The sequence below is a fragment of the Alternaria alternata genome (assembly GCF_001642055.1).
Source record: "Alternaria alternata strain SRC1lrK2f unplaced genomic scaffold CC77scaffold_13, whole genome shotgun sequence".
NCBI classification, from domain to species: Eukaryota; Fungi; Ascomycota; class Dothideomycetes; order Pleosporales; family Pleosporaceae; genus Alternaria; species Alternaria alternata.
This window is the reverse complement of record NW_017306202.1, coordinates 459,972-484,471: the sequence shown is the minus strand read 5'-3', so window position 1 is coordinate 484,471 and position 24,500 is coordinate 459,972. Positions and strand designations below refer to the sequence as shown.

Here is a 24,500-nt window from a genome sequence, read left to right as displayed (position 1 = left end):
TTGCAGTGGTCAGACCACTGTTCGCAGTGCATGTACTCAGAAGGGTCCAACCCATACTACGGTGATCTGAGGCCCTGGCCTTTCCTCAGTCGCGCGCTATCGTGCTCCTGAACCAGGAATCGCTTTTACGTCTCCATCCTGTCCCTGAACCGCAAAATTGGGTAGATCAACCCCAGGTTATTTGATCGACGACAGGTAGCGATGTCTACAGACATCGGACTGCGCACTCTTCTGGATCTTTGGTATGTGCAGCGATGGCTGTGTTCACAAAATCGCTGTCTTGAGTCGGCGAGTTGTGAACAACGAAGAGTACACTCGTTTTTGCTCGGCGTCGGACCGGCCTGGCAACATGGCTTCCGAAGCCACAGAACTTGTTGACCATGCTTACTGTGGGCTGCAGCACATGTGGCAGAGGTGGAGAACGCAAAAGTATTTTGGGACGCTTGAGCCTTCGTTGTGGATCGAGATTTTCTAGAACTCTGCGATGGAAGTGACTCGTGAATTGTCTAGCGCCCGGTATCTCAAGCGATCTCATGCTTTACCGAACGATGACGAGATATGACAGGGATGAAGTTATGTAGTGTTGCGCGATCTGCATAGTCGATTCGCCGTCGATGTGGCGGTGTTGCGGTTATATAAATATTGTGCGACGTCACGTTGGTACTAAAGCTGATTGTACAAGCTGCTCGGGAACCTCGGTTGCTACTAGTGCCTGTGAGCACGATCACTGAAGAAGACACCTGTTGAGTCGACAACAGTAACGACAGTGTTGACGATTAGCTAGTACTACCACCAAAGATTGCATTCCGCATAGCTGTCGCCGGTGGGTACTTCACAAGCTTACCGTCGGCCCAACCAGATGACACGGCTCAGCAGGTGACTTCTAAAGTTGATGGGAATATGTTCCAACACACACCAGTTGATTTCCTATTATTACGGTGAAATAACTCATGATTCGTGATCATGTTGTTCTTTCAGAATGTCGTGTCTCGCTTCAAATCATACTGAACAGCATCGCGAGCAAGCCAATCATACCAGCAAATGACCCCGACATAGCAACCGCAGCAGCACCCGTCGTCGGAGTGGCACTGGTAGAAGACTCAGCCCCATTGGTCAACGTTTCAGAGGTAGATCCAGAGGCGGTAGTAGAATCAGGTGAGGCACTCGCGGTGCTGTCCTCGCTAGACACAGTCGATGAAGACGGCGCAACATCAACTACAAAAACATCAGCACGTCATGTTTCCGGACCACGCAAGCTCATGCCATACGTACCGTCTCCAATGTCTCTGATCAGCGTAAATGGCTCCTGCCCCAGACTTGTCGCCCAACAACCCAGGTAGCTTACACCCCCACTAGCACCAACGGTCGGCACCACGACTGCAGTGTTACAATATCCCTGGTCGCAGAATAAACTTGTCTGTGGTGAGAAGAGAGTTGCGGCACTACAAGATGACCAGAAGATGCAGTCCGAACTGCCGGGCGCGCAACATTGGGCGTACGATCCAGAGGTCGAGTAGGTGGCTGGGTAATCGCAAGAGCGGAGATCAGACCCTACGTTGAAGCGCAATTAGCGGCAATGTGCTGATAGAGGCGAAGCATGGTGTAGTATGGATGTTGGATTAGTGGCGCGGCTTACATTGTCCATTCGTCGCGTCCACCCAGCCAAGCAGCGCAGGATCATCTCCGGATGATGTCTGCCGGGGTGCAAGTTCAGCCCGTGGGGTGATAAGTGGATCTGGCACGGCAGTAACCGTTACAGTAGTGGAACTGATAGCCATTGCGACGATTGACTTCATCCTGGATGCTTGCTGGATTGCTGATTTTCCGACAAAGTGACAAGAAGCGTGTCGCTTGTGGAGCCGAGGACGCTGCGCCGTGCGAGAGGAAAGCGCGTTAGATTTAACGATTGGGACCTGCGTTATGCCGCGGTACATTAAAGCAACCCGATGATGATTAGCCAATTGAATGATGTGTGGCGTTCAGGAAGCGAGATGAAGATGCCTAGAATGGGACAAGCAAGTGATAAGAATAAGTAAGACAAACCAGACGAAATAATGGCGTCTCTATTGCTGAATACGGAAGGCAGAAGACTATCGAGAAGACTGGAACAATATACAAATACAGGAGCATGATCTAGCAGGATGTTTTCGAACCCAGTGAAAACGAGCGGCCAGTGTTGCGGGAGTGGAAAATTAAGGCATGCCGCCGACCTGTACGAGTAGCACAGAGCGTCATCTCCGGACATCCTCCCCATCAATCTTGTTTCTCCGTTACAACAGGTACGTCTTGATGACTATCGGATCCACTCGCAGCACCCGATGCTGTTGATCCAGGAGTCCTAGGCCCATATCCGGTCAAGACCATCATGTCTTCGTCCGCATCACTAAAATATTTGTAGTCGAGTCCCCTCAGCTCGTCGTCCTCGGTCGCGCGAATATGACAACCAGGAATTTTGTTGATGATGAACAGCAAGATAGCCGAAATGACGAATGACCATGCTGCGCATGTAGTCGCAGCAGCCAGCTGGTATCCCATTTGTTTCCAGTTCCGAGCCCACCAGCCACCCTCGTAGAAATTGCTTACGCCGTCCATGGCGGGTACGTAGGGCGCAGCGAAGAAACCGGTCATGATGTCGCCGATGTAGCCGCCAACACCATGTATGGCGAAGATGTCTAGACCCTCATCAATGCCGAGGAGGTACTTGTATCGGACTGTGAAGAAGGATCCGCAAGCAGTGAGAGCACCGATCAGCGCCGATGTCTGGACAGGAACAAATCCGCAGGCCGGCGTGATACCGACAAGGCCGGAGATGATGCCTGAGCAAAAGCCGATAATCGAGAACTTGCGGGTGAATATATACTCCAGTAAGACCCATGCCATACCGCCGCCACAGGCTGCGAGGTTGGTATTGCAGACGATGTAAACAGAACGAATGGTGATATTAGCACCAGAGGCACCTACAGATAGTCAGTTTGTCTCTTCAAAATCTAAACATACACTCGCTACTGACCATTGAACGCAAACCATCCGAACCAGATCAATATCGTGCCGAGCCCAACAAGAAAAGGGCTGTGAGGCTTGAAGTGCGGAATCCTGGGATGATGCGACTCCTTGTGCGGATCGACACGCTTGCCCAGCATCAACGCCCATGCTAAAGCAGAAAATCCAGACGCAATATGCACAGGACCAGAACCCGCAAAATCGAGGACTCCGAGTTTGTAAAGCCAACCACTAGGATTCCATTCCGCATATGCGAGTACGTAGTACACGAAAGTGGTCCAGCAGAGCAAGAATATCATCGACGGCCCTAGACGCCCTCGCTCAAGCATCGCTCCTGCCAAGATCATTGCGGTGCAGGTGACAAACGTGAAACCAAAGGCGGCATAAAGGATGTCTGGGATATCCGCATTCGCGAGCGAAGGTGAGCCAAGAGTGTTGTGTAAACCTGCTTTGGACAAATCTCCTATGAAAGGACCCGTGGTATGTGACTGGTAGAGGGAGTAACCGTACACCCAGAATTGGATGCCTACCGCGCATGCGCAGAAAAGGGATTGAAAGATCATGGTAAGCGCTGCTTTCCGGCGGTGCATTCCTGCGTAAAGGAAACCGATCGCAGGTGTGATTTGCCTACTCATAATTAGTATTTTCCAGTAGATGTGAAAAGCAAGTAGCGTACCAACATAGTACTGTGCTAACCAGCATCCAGCACAGGTCGCCCTTGTCGTAGAGCGCGTTGAGGTCAGTGGTCATAACATTTCCACCGTTAGGGTCGACAGCATAATCCGGCCATTCAGTGATTGGGGTTGGTGCTGGCACATCCGCCATGTTAGCAGCAGGTTGCTTACGCTCGACTGAGCAAAATACTAAAATCTGTGTACCTGGAGCAATTTGTAGAACCAAATCCCCGGGGAATTACCATGTTTATATCTAGGCCTTCCTTTTCCACCCGTATCTCGGTCGCACGAGCGTACCATGTCTTTCCCAGGATATCATGATATGCAGCGCGTCGTATGCATCCAATCAGCACTTCACTAGCGGAACCGTAGTCATGGGAAGGAAGGAATGTCTTTGACTGGCATAGTTAGAGGCACCTAACGTTCCTTATCGTTCCACTTCCCCAGGACACTAGGAGGAGGAGTGGATACAGCCAAGAAGGCGGAAGGCGGAAGCCATGTGTATCGCTTGGCAAAAGATAACGGGACGTGGGGTACTTCGCATGTGGGACCCATCCGCAGCTCCCTCGGTCGCAAATACTCACCACATCAATGAAGACTCTTTGAAACAAGGTCCCAGCACTTGCGCATACCCGTGGACAACGTCTCCTTGTCCATGGATCCACTGTCTACCCATTTGCGGGCGGGCGGGCCCTTGCATATAAGCTCGATATGGTCGGCGTTATCGGCGTCAATCCTGTACTGATAGGCATGCATGGTAAGCTTCAAATGGGTGAAGACATGGACCAATGGCGGAAAACTCGCAACATAACGCGCTTTGCTCATATCAGTTGTGCCGGCGTCGAGACCTGAGATATACTGCTGCGCCAATGTTTTGCGCTGCTGGGGCGTCTTTTGTGATGCAGTCAGCGGGCTCTGCGGGAATTGCCTGTGCCACAGTCAGCGAACGCCCCCTGCACTACCAAGATAAGAGAACCCGAGGATTGGGCCTATCATGAAACATGACACGAAGCTGCACGGTAATGTGCGTTGGGAAGTACCCGAGAAGCTACCTGGTAATGTCTCCATGATAGCATGTGTTTATTACGTACCAAAGTGATGCGAGGAGACCTTCACAGATTCGTCAGCAGTGCTTTAGCATGGTGGTGCACAACGTACCTTTGGCGGGCCTTTGCTCTATTAACCATTTATTGCTGCCATCTGCTGAGCGTAACTCTACCATGCACACTACACAATCTTCTTCAGCGGACTTCTTCTTCGCCACCTTTTTCGGGAAGAGCGAGCAGTATGTCGGGATCGATTTTGACTCCCTGGTAGGTAGCGATAGCTTCCGCTTCTTCAAATCCTCAGCAGGTGGACTGCCACGATCCTCTTCATCGTCTTCGGTGTCCACATTTGACTTGGGTGTGCCAACAGCAAAGTACTGTGAGATTTTGTTGCTTTGTTTTGTAGTCACTTTTCTTTTCTTGGTCGCTTGCGGCGGCTCATCATCTGCTGCATCTTCAGCAACTGCAACCAAATCTTCGGTGTCCAAAAACACGCAGAGAGAACATGCATCCTCGATGTCAGGTACTACAGCCGGTGATTGAAGCTTGTCAGATAACGCCTTGCCTTCGCTATAGGCCCTGCATGTCGCCTGAATAGGACACTCATCGCACTTGGGTCGCGGCGTACAGACAGTGGAACCCAGCTCCATGAGCGCTTGATTCCATAACCCTGGTACGGCACTTGTGCGCGTTTCCGGAAAGTTAGAGGCATGTTTGATGAGTTGATCCGCCATATCCCACATTACGTCGGTAGCTTTCTTGTCCTTGACGTCCATGTACAAGCCCAGCTGTCGACTAAGCACGCGCATCACATTGCCATCGAGGACGGGTTCTGCCTCGCCAAATGCGATACTCGACACTGCGCCCGCAGTGTATCGTCCAATGCCGGGGAATTCTTGTAGCTCTGTGGCACCACTCGGAAGAGCACAGGAAGCACCGGCAGATTTGGCGATCATGGCTTTCGCACCTTCATGAAGGCGTGTGGCACGTGAGTAGTAACCAAGCCCCTTCCACACAGAGAGGACATCGTCATGGTCTGCCTCGGCAAGATCCTGAACCGTAGGCCATTTTGCGATCCAATTATTGAAGTAGGGAATAACTGTCGAAACGCGAGTTTGTTGGAGCACTGAAATCAGGTCAGTCGAAATCCTACCCAATCCGAAGCTGGCTAGACGTGTGGAATAGTGATGAGAAAGAGCCGGCAACAGTTCCCGGAAGAACACGTGACAGCGCGTTTACGCGTTCTTGATGGCCCAATGTTTGCAACCACCCACATTTAAAACGCGTACTTACTAACTTCAGACACCCAAACCTCATACGCCCTCTTTGATAAGACGCGTCCAAGTTCTTCTTCGTCTTCATACTCGTCCGGGTCAATCCACTTCTTCCTCCATGGCATGCTACGTGTCTCCGCGACGCCACTAAACCAACTCAACAGCGCGTCGCATCCAGACTGGCCGCTGAGAAGTACGGGATAGTGGTATGACGTATCGTGCACGCGCGATGGCGGTAGCGCTGCTACCAGAGAAGCTGACGGGGCAGTGATGCTAGTTTGGCTATTTTTCGTAGTCTTGCTGGACTTGGCTGCTATAGCGGTCTTTTTGCGTGGAGCCATAGCGCGTCGAATGTGAGTAAAGATGGTATTTGTGTCAACCAAGAAATCTGAAAACAATTGATGTCGTTGGCTGTAGTGTGTCTGGTCGGATCCAAGGGGAAAGGATCAGTGGAGGTGCGATCGCGCTAAGCATTGCTACAGTGCCCGTGCGCCAGATGATCACCAACGCCAAATGATCACCCCCAACAACTCAATATAGTCAAAAAGATGAGGTTGTAGAGCCACCACAAATCGTAATAAAATTGCGCAAAGCTAGGATTATACTAAATACAGGCCTACGAGAAATTTGGCTTATTCAGATAATTTTTTGGAGGGCGTTATCACGCGATCACGGCGACTACGCGGTGGAGCAGCTCGTGCAACCCTTGCGGCTCCCACCACAGCTGGAGCAACACCACCACGCTTTTGACGCTTTGTAGCTGGCGTATAAGGTTGTGAAGCCTTGCGCTTACCCTTTTAGGAAAGTTTTATAAGCTTTTTTGGTGTTGTTGATGAGCTGTTGGTGTTGTTTCTTCGCCAGCTTTTCAGCCTCCTCCTTCCTCTTCTCCTCCGCCCGTCTCTCCCGCTCTACACGCTTCACAGCTTTGAGTTGAGCCTCACAATCGCGAGCTGCCTTCTTGATCTCGGCTTGCTCGGCTTTTTGAAGCTTTTCAAGCTCGGCTTGTTGTTGTTGTTGTATCTTGTGATCGCGAGCTCGTTTGACGCTTGTTGGTGACCACCAAACAGCTCCACCATGATACTCAGGATGATCCTCAAGCTGTAGGGTATAGGATTTGGTTTCCCGCCTCTTCTTGATGGCTAGGGACTCCCTGAGGCCTTTGAGTTCGCCGTGAAGGAGTGTATTTTGAGCTGCAAGGTGGTGTAAACTTCGTTGAAGCTTCCTGACGCCCTTGCTGCTCTGATCCCTCACCTCACGACGTACAATTGACTTCAGCTTGAGCCAATCCTCCCCGGAGAGTACAGAGGTTGAACTGGCTTCTGAATCTAACCCCTCCTTGGCAAACTTACTGAGTACAACGTCTGGGTTGGGTGGGTGTATACCAGTTGCTTTAAAGGACCTCTTGATGAGGGGAGGTTTAAAAACCTTGGTCCAGGACCTCCAGAAGAGCGGGAAGAAGTCTCCTTTGGTTATATTGAGTAACCCTTGGCTGTTTTGAAGGTATTGAGTCAACTCAGTTGAGTAAGCGTTCGCTAGAGGTTTGAACATCACTACATCAAGTGGTTGAAGCGTATGGGTAGCGTGAGGTGGGTAAACAGCCAACAGGATCTTGTGGTTGTAGCAATAATTAATAAAGTCCATTGTAACATGAGATCTATGGCCATTAAGGAGTAGTAATCGATACCTAGTTGAAGCATGCCGCCGGGTTTCTCTTTCAAACACCTCCTTGAGCCAATGTAACCCGATATCGTTGTTGCTCCAGCCAGAGGGTGATGACGTAGTAAATACTGAGTGGTTTCCTGCTTGTACAGCATCAACCCAGCTTGTTTGTATAGCTCCGTTGGCTGCCTTGAAGATGAGAGAAGGACTCAATACGATCCCATCCAAACAAATACACGCCACAACGGTGATCCACTCACTTGAGCCATCCTCAAGCGGTTGGCGTACCCCCTTTTTATCCCAACGTGCCTTAGAGAAGATACGCTTTGTTCTGCCAATCCTTCTAAGTTGAAACCCCTTTTCGTCCATATTGAATATATGGGAGGGTTGGACGTTGTACTCCTCCATCTTTTCAACTAGAAGCTTGAAATACAAGCTGTACTTGGCTCCTGAATCGGCGTTGCAACGAAGTTTGCTTATCCCCTTGCTGTAGCCAGAGATGAGATGGTTCGGATGACGGTGGAGGAACCGGGAAACCCAGGTTTCTGAAACCGCTTTTCCAGCCAAATCTGAAGCAAAGCGTTGTATCATCTCCCTTGTAGGTGGCAAACATTGTTCGGTAAGCGTATCGATGTATCGTACAAGCTCGGTTTCGTGTTGTGGATGGAGGGAGAGGTGCTTTACGCCATATGCCTCTGTTAGACCCTTGTGCCTTCGGGCGAGCGTACAGCGATTGACGCCATACTTCTTGGCGAGTTGTTGGTACGAGAAATGTTCTCCTGGTTCACGCGATTCGATTTCTTCAATCGCTTCTTGAATCGGATCCATATTGGTTGAGTTATGACGCGTTGAAGTTGTGTGGTGGTGGTGGTGGTGGTGGGGGTGATCATTTGGCGTTGGTGATCATCTGGCGCACGGGCACTGTAGTGTCGCGATCGAACTCGCAGCTCCTTATCCAGAATAAGGAGAATCACCGTAAAACGCCGGTTCACACTCGATGTTGTCTATTGAAGAAAGCGAATGATTAAACGACGATGTGTACATGCAGGCGGAGAAGTGTTGGTCGTACACGTCAAACCTTGACATTCAAGAAACTGAGCTGATTCTGTTTTTAGAGTTGAATAACCCCATTGAACCAACGTTGGGCATCGCGCGCAGCTAGGATACGTTTCCAGTTTATGACAAGCGCAAAAAGTGAACGCGATCAGTGAGTGATATTTGGTTCTACCACAATGCCATGCCGTCCAGCCAACGCCGAAGAAAATGCGGTCCGAGAAAGCGATTGAAGCTATCTACTCCGTTCACAAACGGCAAATGGTGCCATATAAACCTAGTTAAACATCCATAATATCCAATCCAAATCAATATGGGGTATAGGAACAAAGAACAGTAACAACGACGAACGTACGTGCTCGCTAAATCCAGAAGCCTTTCGAAAATATGCCCACAGGGTCTAACCCAGGTGTATGTGTAATGCTCGTCTCAGAGAGACGCTATGCCGTCGGTCTAATAGAAGGATGAATGTAACTCGCTAAGCGCGCGAGGGTTGTTCATGTTGCAACCAGATATCGCCACCTTCACCCTTCTTCCACTTCTTCCATGCTATCTCATAAGCGTCTTCTAGGTCTCTGACCCATCGTTTGGTGTCGAAAAGTGGACTTGTCCATCGTGATTCGTAAAGCATACGGCGAAGCTCACTCAGGCGGCCCTGGGCTCGGTGCCCATTGTAGGTGCAATTACGCGCAAGGCGAACAGCCATGGCTTCATATTCATCGTCGTTGATGGCAATGAGTTCTTTTGCCGCTTGCGCACCCGCTGGCGTCTTCGGTAGCGCACCCTTAAGAATCGAGGCTGCCATACGGGAGCACATTTTGTATTTATAGCGGGGTAACGTAAGCAGCGGTGTTCCAGACCAAAGAACGTCGGCAGCAGTCGTGTGTGCATTGCACTCTGGTGTGTCGAGGAAGAGATCACACACACGGGCCCTGGAGATATGCTGATGTTTCTGCGCGACGTCGGTGAACATGATGCGACTTGCCACCTCTGCACCTGCCCAGAGAAGAGCTGTCTGTTTGAGGTTCGTTTCGCCAAGGTCGGGGAATCGCAAGAGCCACAGGACTGCATTAGGTATCTTTTCGAGAATGCGCAACCAGGTACGGAACGTAGTAGGCTCAATCTAACGGTAAATGTTAGAATACGACCGACTTGCTAGTTATGGCATGAATAAACTTACTTTGTACAGCTGATTGAAGTTTGCAAGAATGATCGCATTGTCCGAGAGGTTCGGAAAGATTTCTTTGCGCATGGCCCATCGTCGTTGCTGCTCTTCCTCCCAGTTGGGCTGTCGTCCTTGTGAATCCGGAGCACTCTGTCGATGGTCACAACAGAAAAAGGTGTCTCGGCAGAAGACAATGTTCTCTCCATAGATCCATTCCTCATCACTTCCACCACTGTTGTCATCTACGAGGGCATCTTCGAGATCGACGTTACGGCGCCACTGTCGGAGGGTATCCGGAGGTACAGCGGTGTCGTCGGCGAGTAGATAGTCGCACCACTCGGCGCCTAGAGTGCCTGCAAAACCCATGAAAGCCATCTGGATGGGCGCAGGACGGGCAGCAAAAACTTCATTTCGTGCGCCTCTAGTGTAACCATTCAGGTTCACAAGGACATGTATACCGTCGTGAGTTATCTGATGGACAAGTCGTTCCGCTGACCAACTGCTGGCATCGTAGAACACCGGCGATTCTCTTTCAATCTGTTTGCGATGCTCCGATCCATCACTCGCTGTAGTAGCGTAACAGTATGCCCTTACTCTGCTTGGATTGTGAAGACCAAATACCGACTGCATTAGGTGGGCTAATGGGTGATTGTTGAAATCTGACGATACGTAGCCAACCTTCAGATATGGTTGTGGTGGCGCAGGAGGCTGGTAGACGGTTGGCGGCAGCCAAGGGACCCTTAACGTCGAGGTCGAGATGCGTAGTCCGTTGCGTTGCGAGATGAGACGAATCTGTTTAGCTGACATAGGGCACGTAAATGTGTGGAAAGGAAGGACGGTAGGTGCTGCGGGTACCGTTAGAGCTGCTGGCAGTTGGGGCCTCTTGTAAGACATCGGCGGTCGCTGCGTTCCAGTAATGTAGCGGTCCTGGTACCATTGCCAAGTCATCCATCGTATAGCACGCTCGACAAGTCGCACGATGCGAGCGCCTTCCCACTTTTGTCCTTTCCACTTATGCAAGACAGATACCATGCTGGTTTCCTTCTCTTTTACATCTTGTACGCTCCCTGTGAGGGACAATGGACGAACAACATCATGAATGAACTGTTCATTCATCATGCCTCGACCCCAATCTTCACCATCGGCAAGTTGCTTCTCGACCAATTTAACAACCTTATGAATCCAACCGGAGCTTGATGCACCAGGGATCCTTGCGTCCAGAAGCATGCCGCTATCGTTCACGTGCCAACGATCTCTCGAACCACCATCTTCAGCAATGCCACCTCTACCAGCCCAGTTACAGACAGAGTTGAGGGCGTTGGCAAGCCCACAAACAGCTTCAGCGAAGTCAGGACTGGATTTAACGGCTTTCTTGTAGTAATAGATAGCATCGGCGATCCGACCTTTGTCTTTAACAGCGTTGGCCAGATTGGCAAGAGCGATGTCGAAGTTAGAATCGCACTTCACGGCATGTTCGTACATGTTTATGGCGTAATCTAGCTGCCCAATATCTTTCAAGAGGCTTCCGAGGTTCGTGTAGAGGTGTGCATGGGACTGGTCCAGTTGGAGTCCGTAATAATAGTAGGCAAGCGCAAGAGCTACTCCACTGCCGGGGACGAGTCCAGGAATTTGAGGATGTGCGAACGCATGCGACATTGGACTGGCCTTGGAAGGCGCGGACTGCTGTACGCTAGCGAGGAGTATGCCTACGTTGTTGGCTGTCGACGGACTAGGCTGTAATGAGAGCGATAGGTAGTAAAGTGCTAAGATTTCTCGCACACCGTAATTGCTTTGGTACACGGTAGTCTTGGGTGAATTAGTTGCCATACCGTCTTGGAAGATCTTCGCTAATGACAGCAAAGAGTTGCTTGTGGTCGATATAGCCGCTTTTCTAGAAAGTCCTTCACTAGGAACGTGCTTGAGACCAGGCAGTTGGCCGTGCGGCTGGAAACAAAGCTGAGCCGTCCTAGTAGCCGCATCTGGCGGTAACAGGATCGGATCAGATGATGGAGACATACGACGGCCTCCTGGAGAGCGTTCCGACACATCGTACCCAACAACAGCAAGAATGCGCCTAATGAGGCCATCGATACCGTTAGGGTGGGGTCCAGCTCCAATGAGCACTGCGTTCTCAAAAGCTCTGGCAGCACCGGCATTGTCACCAAGAGCGTAAAGCATATTGCCCTTGGCATGTACTAGAGCTAGAACACGACCGTTGTCGCTACCAGCAACAGCATATCCGCTTGAACCGAAGCCCGGCTGGTCCGAGCCAGGAAGCTCATCCAGATCCTTGAAGATGGCCTCGTCCTCTCCTTCAAACTCAAAGATGGGCCGATCTGATGCTTCCGAGACGCTCGACTCACTCAATTCGGAAGCAGCCCGTTCGTTTTCGGCTTCGAGGCTCTTCAAAGCGTCAGCTCTTTTGGCGAATCTCAGTTGGCGTTCGACTTCTTCAATGACCTGAACCGCTTCACGACCTTTATGGTCGCTGCAAAGTAAGCCAATCAGGTGTTCAACTGCCTCAAAGTAACTGGGTCGAAGTTTGACTGCGCGTCTCCAGTAGTCTTCTGCTTCGCGCTTCTGTTGGAGAGCAAGCATAGTGGCCGCAAGATTCGATATTGCTTCAACATGACTAAGTCGTGTTAGTGTGTTTCGGGTTCAGAACGTAGTGTACTCACTCTTTATCCAACGTAAGGATATGTTTGTACCAATCCTGGGCTTTTTGGTAGTCACCTAGTGCATATGCTAGACAACCGCCCAGAAGAATGCCGTCTATCCAGCTCCATTTACTTTCTTCGCAATGCTTGGTGATCGCTTCGAGTGCTGAGGCAGCCGTCATGCTCGGAGGCAAACCCTGGCGGAGGTTTTGATGAGCACTGGCAACAGAGCCGGAAGTTCGCCGTAGGGTACGTGGTGGCTCCATGCCTGGCATTGGGGGGAGCATGGGGTGTTGTGGCGCCATGCCTTGCCAAGATTGACCATTGGGATCTGCACTGCCTATTGACCACGCAGACAGAGAGCGCGAATGCGGCATTGCAGGTCTCCTGGATGCGAACTCTGTTCTGGATTGGGAAGCATATTGGGTAGGAACAGGATACGAGACACGTCGCTCTAGAGACGGCATGCTACCAGTAGCAGAACTCGAAAGGCTGAGTCCAGGTTGTCGTGGTGGCTTCGGATAGATGTGGGGTCTGTGATTGACGCGACCATGGGCATTTTGTGAATTTGATTTGCGTGTTGATTGCAGGTACCTGAGTAGGTCGACATATACTGCGTGAGCCCAAGCGAATACTTTCTCTCTGCTTTGGCCATTTGGTGACTGCAGCCCGTACTCGTCGTTCGGTATAGCCGGGGTGAACTCTTGGACTGGCGTTGTCTGGCCAGAGTTCAGATAGTCCTGGGCACGTTGTGTAAGCGGAGGAGGAAGCGACTGATTCTGGTAGTCTAGCGCGACATGATTCTGAGGCTGTCCATAGGGTGGGAAATCTACTGACGGCCTCCCTGCATGGTTGTACGCGGGTTGGCCATAATCTAGGTGAATGGGGTTTTGCTGATAGTGAGTATAGTTGGGCATGGCATTGTATGCGTGGCTATTGTAGGCGTTACTGTGAGGGTGACTCCAGTTATGACTGGGATGATGTAAGAAGCGAGGATCCCGCATAGCAGCAGGGCGGTAGGGAATGTAAGTGCCGTCGTGCCAATAGGGTCCAAACGGCCCTTGGTCATTAGAAACAGTTGGATTCAGCGGCGTCTGAAAGGGTGGGCCCATGGGTCCGCAGAAGGGATGGCCGTACATTTGATGGGGTAGAAGAGGTTGCAATGGAGGAATTTGGTTGAGCATAGAATCAATCTGGGGTAGATGCTGGCCCGGGAGCCCTGTACCGGTCTCGAAGTAGCGACTGGGACTCCATTCTGACGTGTCCTGTGGGTTATGTCCTAGGCCACTGTTGATACCCGGTGAGCGCAGAGGAAGGTCCTGCTTGACACCGTACGGTAACTTTGATTCAGCTGTCACGGGAAGAAGGATGTGTTTGGTTGCATGTGGCTCTCCGTTCTTCTCAACAGATGTGCCATCATACGCAGCTGCCAAGATTCCGTTAGGCGTCTTACGGCGAAGCATGTGCTCTGCAGGTTTAGGTGTGCGGCCAGCTTCGGAAGGCTGCGAGCCATATGAGTTATGTCTCGATAGCGGATGGGCGTACTGCTGCGGTCTTGCGTGCTGGGCAAGGCTATGACCCTCGAGGTTGGTGGCATTGCGAAGGAACGAGGGGTGAGATGGGGCAGGTGCGATGTTGTTGTAGGCCACGGTCGAGGGAAGCTGCGACGGCGGTTGCGGGGGGTACTGCCGAACCATAGTCATGGTGGGGGAGCCGCTAGAGGGACTCTGGGGCGATGACAGTGTATCAGAGAGATTGTGGGTGTAATGTTCAGAGGTGGTAGGGTAGGATTGGTCTACGACACAGCCTCACCAGGAGCGACTGGTGCCGATGCCTTCGCGAAATCGTCGCCCGTCTGCTACGACTGACATGTCTTTTGGGGCGTGACTAAGACTCCTCAGCACCGGGCGTCCCCGTACTGGCACGTCACCAGCAGAGACCCCGGCGGTAGTTGGAGATACGGTGGTCGCAGATGCTGTCCGCTCGTGTAAAGGCTTCGCGGAGCAGCAAAGGGGCGTCTGTGTACGGCGTCGGCAATGGCGGGTGTTTTACGGGGTTGGATAGGTGAGGAGTGTGGCGGTCGCCTCGGGCGTCAGTCAGCGTGTGATGGATGAGGATATGCGAGGACAGCAGTGTCCGGTGTCTATGTAAGGGCGGGTCCCTAGACGTGTCTGTCTGGAATGTACCCACTCGCATGCACCAGAGCCGCCTGTCTGGCTGCGCACTCACTGGCGGCTGCTTTGCGCGATCGTAGGTCGTATGTAGGACGCGGTTTGGGCGTCGTGTCGCGGAACGGGAGTCGTCTGCGCGGAGGGCGCACAGCAGCGGGTTTCGAGCACAGGATAAGCGTGGTACGGGCTGCGACCTGGGGCGCAGCAGCGGTCCGTCACGTCGTTTCTGTCTGGCTGCGTGTCTGCAGCTATCCAGCGCCCGAGTCGGAGGGCGAGAATGTCAGCGCTCAGCACAGGCGGCGATGCCTGCTTTTTCACACTGTCGGCGGATAGGCGGGCGCGAGAGATGACGAGGTGTGGTGCGGCGGAGACCAAGCAGCGGCAGGCCTATCCACTTCCGTATGCACTCAGTCGTTCGAGTGGTGGCTTGGAGCGATCCCTGCCGCAGCACGACAGGCGTCTGGGGGTTTCCGGTGATGATCGATGATCGAGCTTGACGGCCGGGCCTCACGATATGTGTCTCCGGACAGATGTCTAGATGGCGCGCAATATACCGATCTCTCCCACACCGACTCGTTGAAAAGAAAAGTCGGTCCTGATGCTCTCCGCACTGCGCGTCCACAACTCCACTTGGGCGGGCTGCAGAGCCATCAAGCCGCGAGAGACGGCGGCTTGCAAGGGCCCTAGTCCATTCCAACGTTCACGGCGATCTCCAACGCCAATCAGCCCTCTAATCGACCAGCGCGTCCATCAATGCAGGTGCCGCAATATCCACCACCATGCATCAATGACCCAACAGCCCGCCGTGCCCTTTCTTTGTCACTTCGTCGAGCCGGGCCTTCTGCTTGAGCTTAGGGCATAGAAGATGAGGCGCCCCGGACGCCCCTTGTGTTTAGGCAAGACTACCGCCGCGTACGGCTGGCTGTTCGTCATGGCTGACAGAAACGCCACACGCATGCTTATGTCGGCCTTCACATGTCGAATCACCAGCAGAGGAAGTCATCACTGATGCCGCGTTTCATGTGCCACGCGCATGTCGATCCGCATAGTGTACCAAGAAACCGACATAGGTCGGAAGCGTAAGCTGCATAGTTGACAGCATGCTCATCAAGAGACATGTTTCCATGTATGTGTATGTTGACCTCGAAAAAGGACCACTGGAGCCAAACCAAAAGGCAAGACAACGCGGTGAGTAATGGGTCATTTCCTCTTCTTCACACCAAAATAGGCCTATACAGTAAGGGAAGTAAGGGCCAGAGTGTTGGTGAAGTGAACATCACGAGCATAAAGAATCGCCGCCAGGTAGCGAGCTATCAAGCTGACTTGATATTGATATCCAAGTTTGCTTGTCGGGACTGTCTATCGATGCACTGCGTGCGCTCAAGCGACACAAGGCGCCGCCGTTCCAAGCGAACTTTGACGCCGTGTCGCAAAAGCCAGGCTTGCCCCTCGGGCGCATAGCAGCCAGAGACGTAGATTGGATGCAGGTACTGAGTAGCTACGATTAGTTTGAGATAATCTAGGTCGCAGTTTTCGACATATACTGCGTCTCTAGTATTCACCCAGTACAGGGGCGTAACGGCGACGTTGGATAGTCATGGCCATGAGCAGGGTGCAGACCAATGGGTGTAGTCGTGAAGGCGTCCAAGGGAGTGTGGTGCAAGTTGTCGTGTATGATAGTGAAGAAAGCAAAGGTCTGTAGCTCGCAGAGATTTTGTTGCATCGGCGGCTGCCAAGCCCCCGGCCCTACCATTCGCCGCGGCTGGGATGGTCGACTAACCGAAAGCAGTCGCGGTTTGATGTAATCTGGCATTATTACGAATGTCCCTCTTGTCAGTCACAGAACCCATATCTCTCCGTACGCCTTCCACCATAAGCGATTTTTCGCATAGTCACCGCTGCAACTTATCCCGCCCGCGGCCACGAGTTTCACCTTCACCATGGCCGAACAAGGTCCCCCACCACAGCAAGGTCCCCCTCAAGGCGGGCCACCACCAGGCTCTTTTTCTATTCCCATTCCCCTAGGACCCAATGGTGAAAGGCCCACGCCCGAGCAGATACAACAGATTCAAATGCAACTTCAAGCAGAGGCACAGAAACACGGAATATCAGTTCAAGAATACGTCCAAAGACTGAGACAACAAGCAATGGCTCAGCAGCAGGCCCAGCAGCAGGCGCAAATGCAGGCGCAACAGCGGGCTCAGCAGCAGCCTATCCAGCCTGGACCGCCAAAACCAGAAGCGATTGCGGTCGCCAACTGGCTGAAGTCGCAGGACTTGAAACCTCGGACGGTTGTACACGACGAGAAGAGGAAGGATATGTTCAGAGGTGGGCATTAGATACGACAACCTACTTCTAGGAGGATATCTGCTAATCTGTAACAGTCAAGCGAGCAATCCGCGCGCTCCAGTCGCCTGCATACCAGAAAGCCCGTGCTAAGAACCCTCTCCTCCCCGAAGTCAACGACCGTGCGTCCGCCGAGAATTGCTTCAAGCTCCTACCCCTCTCTCTCCTTGCGCTTCGAGTCACAAAGGTCGACGAGAACGCGCACGAAGGTCACAACCATGCGAAGCCTAAGCGTGTCAAGGGCTTGTGGACAGTAAAGATCGAGCAGCACCAGGACGCAAACGATGACAACTACTACATCTGGCTATACGAAGGATCGCAATGGAAGCAGAAGCTGTACGCTGCTGGTGCCCTGCTTCTTGTCATCGCAATAGTCTTGTTCCCTCTTTGGCCGCTTTTCTTGCGACAGGGAGTCTGGTACCTGAGTATGGGCATGCTTGGCCTTATTGGGTTGTTTTTCGCCATGGCAATCGTTCGACTCATCATCTTTATGATCACTATCTTCGCGGTGCCTCCTGGTCTATGGCTTTACCCTAACTTGTTCGAGGATGTTGGTTTCTTTGACTCATTCCGACCAGTATGGGCGTGGCAAGAGGTACGTTTTTTTCCCCTCGATTTCTATGAACTAAAAGCTGACAATCCCAGACCCCTGAAGATGTCAAGGCAAAGAAGGCTGCCAAGAAGGAGAAGAAGGCTGCCAAACTAGCAGCAAAGGCCGCAGGTGGAAAGCCTAAGAAGGGCTCTATCGATACTGTACCTGCTCAAGCTGCTCAAGCTGCTCCAGCGCCCGCTCCAGCGCCCGCTGCAGCCCCTGCTTCTGCACCTGTCGACTCGGCACCACAGCCCACAGGTTCAGAAGCCGCGCCAGAGGGTGCTGTCACGCAGCGAGCACCGCGTGCGACAGTCGAGGAGGTGGAGGACGAGTAGGATACGTGCTCTTGAGCGGACTGAAGGTAGTTTGATACTTTGCATGGGTTAGCAGGACGGAGCATAGGCGTTCATGAGAGCGGTTCACATCCATCAACACATGTGCAAATACTAGACTGAGATGTCTAACATCGTACGAGCGTTTATGGATTCTGGAGACATATGGTACGAAGCGTTCTGGCGGATCCCAGGGTCACTGTACACGATTTGGTGTAGCTACCGTTCTTGCTACTTCTTTTCGAGCGCTTAACATTTTTCATGTTCGAACCAATAACTTCAGCATTTGCGAACTACTCGACACGTTTATGTCTCTCCATAATTTTGCATTCGTTCTTACTGAAGATACGTTCTGATGATAGGGTAAACTAGATCCTTGGGACCTAGACTAGCCTGTACATGAGACGGCTTTGCCGCTTCCGCAGGCTCAGATGAAGAATGCATCGAGAACGTTGACACGCAATCGGTGCGGGGTACTAGTAATTTCTCAGAGTGGTTGAAGTGGGGTCGTTGTTTGTCATGTTGCTGGTGGGAGGTGACACTTAATGTACATCAAACAGGCCGACTCATGTCTTAGACACCTCGGGAGCCCATACCGCGATTTCGATATATTGGCGCATCGCTTACGCCAAGGTGGAGAATGAAGAAAATGGAATGAACAGATGGCAAGAAAGGGTCGGGACAGATGCATGGATTTTCCCTGGCGCTGGGATCAGTCATCGGTTGCATCATCCATGTAGCAACACATCGGCCAGCCGTTCCGTGGAGCAAGGTGAGAAGTAAGGAATATATTCTTCCGCACACAGAACAAGAAAAAGTGGAGAGGATACATTGCCATTCACAACCATGACTGCACCTGGAGGATTGCTAGGAAGGAGCTCATGCTCACCACTCGTTACTCGGAATTACTTCAAACGCCGTTTAACCATGCAGCATCATTTTTTCCTACGCCAACACGCTTCATCAATGTCATGAGAGGAGGCACCTGAACCGAACGCCCGTGAAACACAGTCTAGCGAAAAGTCCTACTCTGTGGACGCAGGCGGCTGACCGCCCTCGCTACTCCGATCTGTGCTTTCGTGAGTCGAAGCAGGAGCAAGACCGGAGTGGACGGTGGGCGAATGGGTGACTTGGCTGGTGGGGTTCTGGTCTGCTAGTTGGCGCTCTAGGGTTGTCGAGTTAGTAAACGTACTTGATTGTGATGTCGTGGTAGGTACGTACCAAGTTCTCTTATCCTTAGCTTTAGCATCTGGTTTTCCCGGGTCAGATTCTGGGTCTCGGCCTGGTAGAAGGCACTCTCGTCTCTTGAAGTCGCTGCTGGGCTGGGGAGCATATCATGGGAATCGTAGGGTCCTGCTTGGCCTGGTACAGGTCGTAGAGCCGGAGAGCCGGCATGGCTGCTGTGGCGGGAACGGTCCGCAAAAGACGATTGACGACTGATGGTACCAAAGCCAAAGGGCGAGCGAGACCGTGGTTGTGCAGCAGACGGCAAAGGCGAAGTGACAGGTGGAGAAATGTGTGTAGAATGTGAGAGCGACGGAGGGATAGACATGGAGCGCTCCGAGGTTGGTGTGCCATCATCTACAGCGAAAGCAGAAGGTTGCGGCTGGTTGGCCTGGAGAGTGTTGATCTGGGCTTGCTGGCTGCGGATCATGTTGAGCAGGCGGTTCTAGCAATGTTAGTATAGAAGACATTCGTGCCGTCTACTACGACCAGAATCTATGTCGACCAACTTACCACCTGCCCTTCCTGCTCGTACTCTAGCTCTTGGTGGAGCTCGCCCAGGCTAGGAGTGCGCTCATGGTGCGGGCTATGCGGCCATGGGCCTCTGCTGCGGGAGGATGGACTCTGCTGCATTTCTCCAGGCGCTGGGATAGCTGGGTCGTTCAAGTTGAGGTTCATGCGGATGCTTGATCGGCGACGGGCGCGCTCTACGTCCCTGCGCATGCTACCTGAAGAGGGTCGGCGCGTCTCTTCATTGTGGATGCCTGCATTCATGGCGGCAGTGGCAGCGAGCGAGTGCGGTGAAGTAGCCATGGTGAGTGAGTTTGTCGGCGACTGGTTGCGGGGCGAGGGCGATGCATGAGGGGAAGCGGGCAGGGTGTTCAAGTCGGGCGCCATGTTTTTCTTTCTCAGGTGGTGTGACGTGCCTATAGGTGTGTACTGGACAAGCAACGAAAGCGCGTGACCCTGCGCTGACTGATCTCACGATGGGCTACGATGAGGTTGGTGGGGTGAGCGGGGCTAGGGTAGCCATGACAGCACCAGAACAGCTCCAGCAGCCAGGGCTCACTTAGTTCGCCCTGCCTGGCGCTACTGCAGGAACACACCACGCCCCCCAATCCTCCCCAGCGTCAGCCTCATTTCGCCTTTTTGTTTCTTCGCTCCAGCCTCGTGCAATGTCGCGCCGCAATAAGCTTCGCACTACTCGCACTATGCATGCCATCCTTGTGCAGCTGATGGGCAGAGTCGCTCCATAATCGATAGGCGTATGCACCTCGCCGCCTGCATCACACCTGAGACGATATCACCAATATGCAAAACAACAAGAGTTGTGTCTCTCCGCGCAAATCCCACCCCGGGTACGTCTGCAGCAGTGTGACCCTCTGCTTTTTTGCGCCATCACCACGCGTTCCCAGCATCGCGTTTGAGCTGGCCGTGCCATGGGTTCCGCAATAAGGAATGCCATAACCCCATCCAATATCTCCGAGTATTGACTGTCGGCGATCCGCTTCCGCACGCCTGCCGACATGTCGTAGATCGTGCAGGCCTCGACTCCAGTCACCACGCCGTGCAAATCAAATTTCCACGTTGGGCCAGGCAGATTTAGCCACCGCGTTGGGCACGACTGCGAGAGGCCGCTGCTGAAACATCGTGGCGGTACCTCGTTAATCTACATCTTCGTCGGGGCCTGATGATGGAGGCCACCCTCTTCCGCTGCGTCCGGGCAGAGACCTCTTCGACGCAGCTGGCGTCGAGTCTATTATGTAGCTCGCGAGCATTGTCAAAAGACGTTGTGCCGACCCTTCACCGGCTAGCCAGGTCAAACACGCCAACATCGTCCAGGCGAGCGCTAGTGTGCGGCGCCATCGCATCCCTCCCAACTTTCTTCTGAAAATGACCGGAAAGGGGCCTTTATGCAGCCCCTGCGCGTTCGCATCACACACGACGGAACCTGGGAACGGCTCCCCCTGTACGCTACCATGATTAGGGAGCATTCATCTGCGGCAACTAACGCTTGCCACTTTTCCTCTCCACGACTCAACTCAACGTTGACAAGTCGTTTCAGTCTCGTCTGCTTCCCTCTGCTCCGTCATATCTGCAGCTCGTTCTGCTTCTCTAGGGGCCTATGTCCTGTCCTCTCGTTTGATCTTCCCCTCTCCTTGTATTATAGTCCCGCCAGCTATATCACGCTCCTTCTACCACTCACCTGGCAATCTCCACATTCTCTACCGACGCACTGATCTCACGATACTCGACAAACTTCTACTCCAACCATAAACCACTTCCTACGATTTACATACTTTGACATCGGTCCGAGATCTTGCTTACACTGAATGCAAGCCTACCCTGTCAGGGTCTTTAGGAACAACTTGGACCGCGCGTGCGACCAATTTGCACGACCTGGATTACCCGTCCACGTCTTCCGCCTAGCCCAACGTTGCTCTGAAGTCAACCGTATTCTACCGGCTTCATAAGCCAAGGTCGCCCATCATGTCCGATCTTTCTGGCCAGATCTACGCTGCCTCGTCCAATCCCATCGGCAACATGCGAAACAAGACTCACAACTCGTCGATGAACTCCCGATGGCGCTTCACTCGATCCACCGCGAACCTCCAGGAACCGGTTGCACGGTCACCGTCCGTAGCATCTCAGACCCCGTCAATAGTACCCCCCAAGAAGCTGGAACGCGTAACATCTAAGATGTCGCTGTTCAGCCTCTTCAGTCGACCCAAAGTAGAGAAGGCTCGTGGACATACCGAAGTCGGCCTTGCCGTACCGATGCGACCACAGACTCCGCCTAAACCTACTCAACCTATCTCCATACCGAAGTCTTCCCTGAGACAGAACCCTTCCCCGCCCGCTCAACAGACCATTCGCGCACGCTCAAGCCAGATGTTCCGACCCATGTCCATGCGACCAGCTGTACAACATCACGAATTTGGAAATTGGGACCCCCCTCCGCTGTTTCAGGCTTTCCCACAGTCTTTGAAGCATGCCACTGTACAAGCATGTGTATTCGCTCCAGAGATCCTGATGAGATCACAGAGCCAAAGGCAGCAAGCTGAGTCGATACGTGAGAAAATGGACAATCAGCGCGACCTTTCCACAATCGCAGAGAACGGTACAGAGACAAAGAAGCTGGAGAAGACACACAAGCGTCTCATGTCCAACTCTGTATTGAACCCTCAGACTCCAGAACTTGTCAACAAAATATACATCTTGGTTACTGCAGGATTCGTGCTCCAGTACGCTGGTGATGGGGCTTTCGATCGTCTGCCTGAGAAAGTGCTAAAGCTGGGAAAGGAATCAGCGGCCTTTGCGTGCGATCTTATACCTGGCAAGCACTGGGTGCTACAGATTTCCAGTCACGCCAGCGATGACGGAACATTCGAGTCAGGGCCAAAGAACTCTCTTCTTGCTCGCTTACGAACACAAAATGCTACCATGCGCAAGTCAGCCACAAGCTTCCTTCTGGTTCTCGAGAGCGCGGAAGAGATGGATGAGTGGATGACCATTGTGCGAAAGGAGATCGACAACCTTGGCGGCATGAAGGCAAAGGATGACTTCGCTCGAGCGTCCTCTTCTACTGATGACTCTGGTGGAAAGAACTCATCAGAGACTACCAGTCATCGGTACAGAGTCAATCGGGACCCACACATCGTCAGCAGGGTTGTGCCAGTTGAATCACAGCATTCCACATCGCCAAAGATTGTAGCCTCTGAGTGGGAAGCGAACCAGAACGATCAAACAAAGAACAGTATCGACTCGTCTAGTGGACAGTCCGCTCGCTTTAACACCAACAACCGTCTTTCAGTGGAGATGTCATCTGTCGCTTCGACGCCTGTCTCTCAACATCAGGTGCAGTTGGACCAGCTTCGCGGACGATCACGATACTCGTTCATGTCAACAGCTACGTCAGCATCAGGTGCCGGCACGCGCAATACTTCGCGAGAGTCATCTCCAGCACCACATTCGCCCCTCAAAGAGGAGTTTACTGCGACTGGGGATAGTGAGCCTCTCCGGAGCGCAATGTCTCTACGGTCGTTCCACATGAATCCCAACAACACCATGTCGTCTCGCCGCAGGTCAATGCAGCCTTTGCCAATCACAAATGAGGACTTGAGCCAGACTGTGACAACACCCCCTACGAGTAAACGACACTCCCTGTACAACCCGGTCTCCCCAACTGTCCCAGAATTAGGCCAGCCTTTCGTTGCAGGTCCAGCGGCACCACTAAAGAAGGAAACAGCACCAAACAAAGCCGATGCTCCGCCCGCTACCGCGCAGGTTACTGATGCTGTACGCTCATCGCCTCCTCAATTGAAGACCGAAGTATCTGGTCAGGCTGATGACAACGATCTTCTATCAACTCGAGAAGATAGTCCGGTACGGTTCAATGCGCATGCATACAGTGCGCTACCACGACGGGACGCAATCTCTCCACCGCCCAAGGACCCTGCCCCAGTACCCCCGCCTCCTGCTCAACGTCAATCAATGATGGGTCCAGCCCCCATGTACGCTTCTACTGCTGGCGATTCCAAGACTCGGCGTCGAACTTCTGCTTCACCAAAGCCTTTTCTACGACCATTCCCAGTACGACCACAAGCACAACATGGCGATTCATCCACAATCGTAGCGAGGCGACAGTCTTCTCTTACACCATCGCCCACACCCTCGCCTTTGCCTCCGGGTGTCCACATGAACCGATCGGTAACTGCGCCCATAAGGCCACCTTCGGCAGCTTCGAACATGCAGCCCACCACTAACCCTCATGGTCTACATTCTGCTCAAGCATCACAAGCTCTGCGCCGTCCTGCTTCAGTCCAGATCCGTTCTGCTGACCCCGCGCCATTCCTGTCATCCCGCCCAATCCGTGCCATTGCATCTACGCCATCATTCGTTCCCGGCCGAAGAATGTCTAATGCACCTGTTCCCTCATCAGACGCTGCCGCGCATAGACCAACACCCAGCATCGAAGCGCTGAGACAGCAGGCGTTCGCACAACAAAAGACCATTACACCCAGACGTAGTATAGCATCTATGGGACTGCCACCACCCGCACCACCACCAAACAAGGCATTGCCTACTCCACCACGCAACATAACTTCGCCCACTCCTCCACCTAATATGCCACTTCCCCCACCGCCACCGAGCATGGGTCTTCCAGCTCCTCCACCCACTATGCCGTTGCCGCCTACACCACCGGAAGCTGCGTTACGTGCTTCGGCAATCTAAAAAATGTTACTACTATCGATATTGTCTATACCCGCTGGCGTTCGGATTGTTTTTTAAGAGGAGGATTAACAA

General features: G+C 52.6%; 8 protein-coding genes across 8 annotated transcripts; 2 read left to right on the top strand and 6 right to left on the bottom strand.

Moving 5' to 3' along the window:
• Positions 1-994: 994 nt before the first annotated feature.
• On the bottom strand, positions 995-1,778 carry CC77DRAFT_1009837 (hypothetical protein; the record flags this gene model as incomplete). The annotated part of the gene is made up of 3 exons (XM_018523614.1): positions 995-1,215; positions 1,273-1,551; positions 1,637-1,778. 3 exons carry the CDS (start codon positions 1,776-1,778, stop codon positions 995-997), a joined length of 642 nt encoding a protein of 213 aa, XP_018384769.1.
• Positions 1,779-2,093: 315 nt separating this feature from the next.
• On the bottom strand, positions 2,094-4,043 carry CC77DRAFT_161204 (ammonium transporter). Its single transcript, XM_018530356.1, has 3 exons — positions 3,677-4,043; positions 3,011-3,627; positions 2,094-2,957 (listed from the first exon to the last, which is right to left on the bottom strand). The coding sequence occupies exons 1-3, from the start codon at positions 3,823-3,825 to the stop codon at positions 2,254-2,256; spliced, it is 1,470 nt and encodes a 489-aa protein (XP_018384768.1). The 5' UTR covers positions 3,826-4,043; the 3' UTR covers positions 2,094-2,253.
• Positions 4,044-4,262: 219 nt separating this feature from the next.
• On the bottom strand, positions 4,263-6,335 carry CC77DRAFT_1062499 (DNA glycosylase; the record flags this gene model as incomplete). The annotated part of the gene is made up of 4 exons (XM_018528523.1): positions 4,263-4,602; positions 4,766-4,784; positions 4,833-5,846; positions 6,014-6,335. The coding sequence occupies 4 exons, from the start codon at positions 6,333-6,335 to the stop codon at positions 4,263-4,265; spliced, it is 1,695 nt and encodes a 564-aa protein (XP_018384767.1).
• Positions 6,336-6,738: 403 nt separating this feature from the next.
• On the bottom strand, positions 6,739-7,558 carry CC77DRAFT_1021481 (hypothetical protein). The gene has a single exon (XM_018525276.1). It carries the CDS (start codon positions 7,540-7,542, stop codon positions 6,784-6,786), a length of 759 nt encoding a protein of 252 aa, XP_018384766.1. The 5' UTR covers positions 7,543-7,558; the 3' UTR covers positions 6,739-6,783.
• Positions 7,559-9,184: 1,626 nt separating this feature from the next.
• CC77DRAFT_1062497 (hypothetical protein) lies at positions 9,185-14,231 on the bottom strand (the record flags this gene model as incomplete). The annotated part of the gene is made up of 3 exons (XM_018528522.1): positions 9,185-9,829; positions 9,887-12,503; positions 12,550-14,231. The coding sequence occupies 3 exons, from the start codon at positions 14,229-14,231 to the stop codon at positions 9,185-9,187; spliced, it is 4,944 nt and encodes a 1,647-aa protein (XP_018384765.1).
• Positions 14,232-16,639: 2,408 nt separating this feature from the next.
• CC77DRAFT_938494 (translocation protein) lies at positions 16,640-17,972 on the top strand (the record flags this gene model as incomplete). The annotated part of the gene is made up of 3 exons (XM_018534614.1): positions 16,640-17,027; positions 17,084-17,640; positions 17,691-17,972. The coding sequence occupies 3 exons, from the start codon at positions 16,640-16,642 to the stop codon at positions 17,970-17,972; spliced, it is 1,227 nt and encodes a 408-aa protein (XP_018384764.1).
• Positions 17,973-18,530: 558 nt separating this feature from the next.
• Positions 18,531-20,277, bottom strand: CC77DRAFT_1021476 (hypothetical protein). Its single transcript, XM_018525275.1, has 3 exons — positions 19,707-20,277; positions 19,191-19,638; positions 18,531-19,134 (listed from the first exon to the last, which is right to left on the bottom strand). The coding sequence occupies exons 1-3, from the start codon at positions 20,088-20,090 to the stop codon at positions 18,995-18,997; spliced, it is 972 nt and encodes a 323-aa protein (XP_018384763.1). The 5' UTR covers positions 20,091-20,277; the 3' UTR covers positions 18,531-18,994.
• A 1,406-nt stretch (positions 20,278-21,683) lies between these two features.
• CC77DRAFT_938211 (hypothetical protein) lies at positions 21,684-24,428 on the top strand (the record flags this gene model as incomplete). The annotated part of the gene is made up of 1 exon (XM_018534597.1): positions 21,684-24,428. The coding sequence occupies one exon, from the start codon at positions 21,684-21,686 to the stop codon at positions 24,426-24,428; it is 2,745 nt and encodes a 914-aa protein (XP_018384762.1).
• Positions 24,429-24,500: the final 72 nt, after the last annotated feature.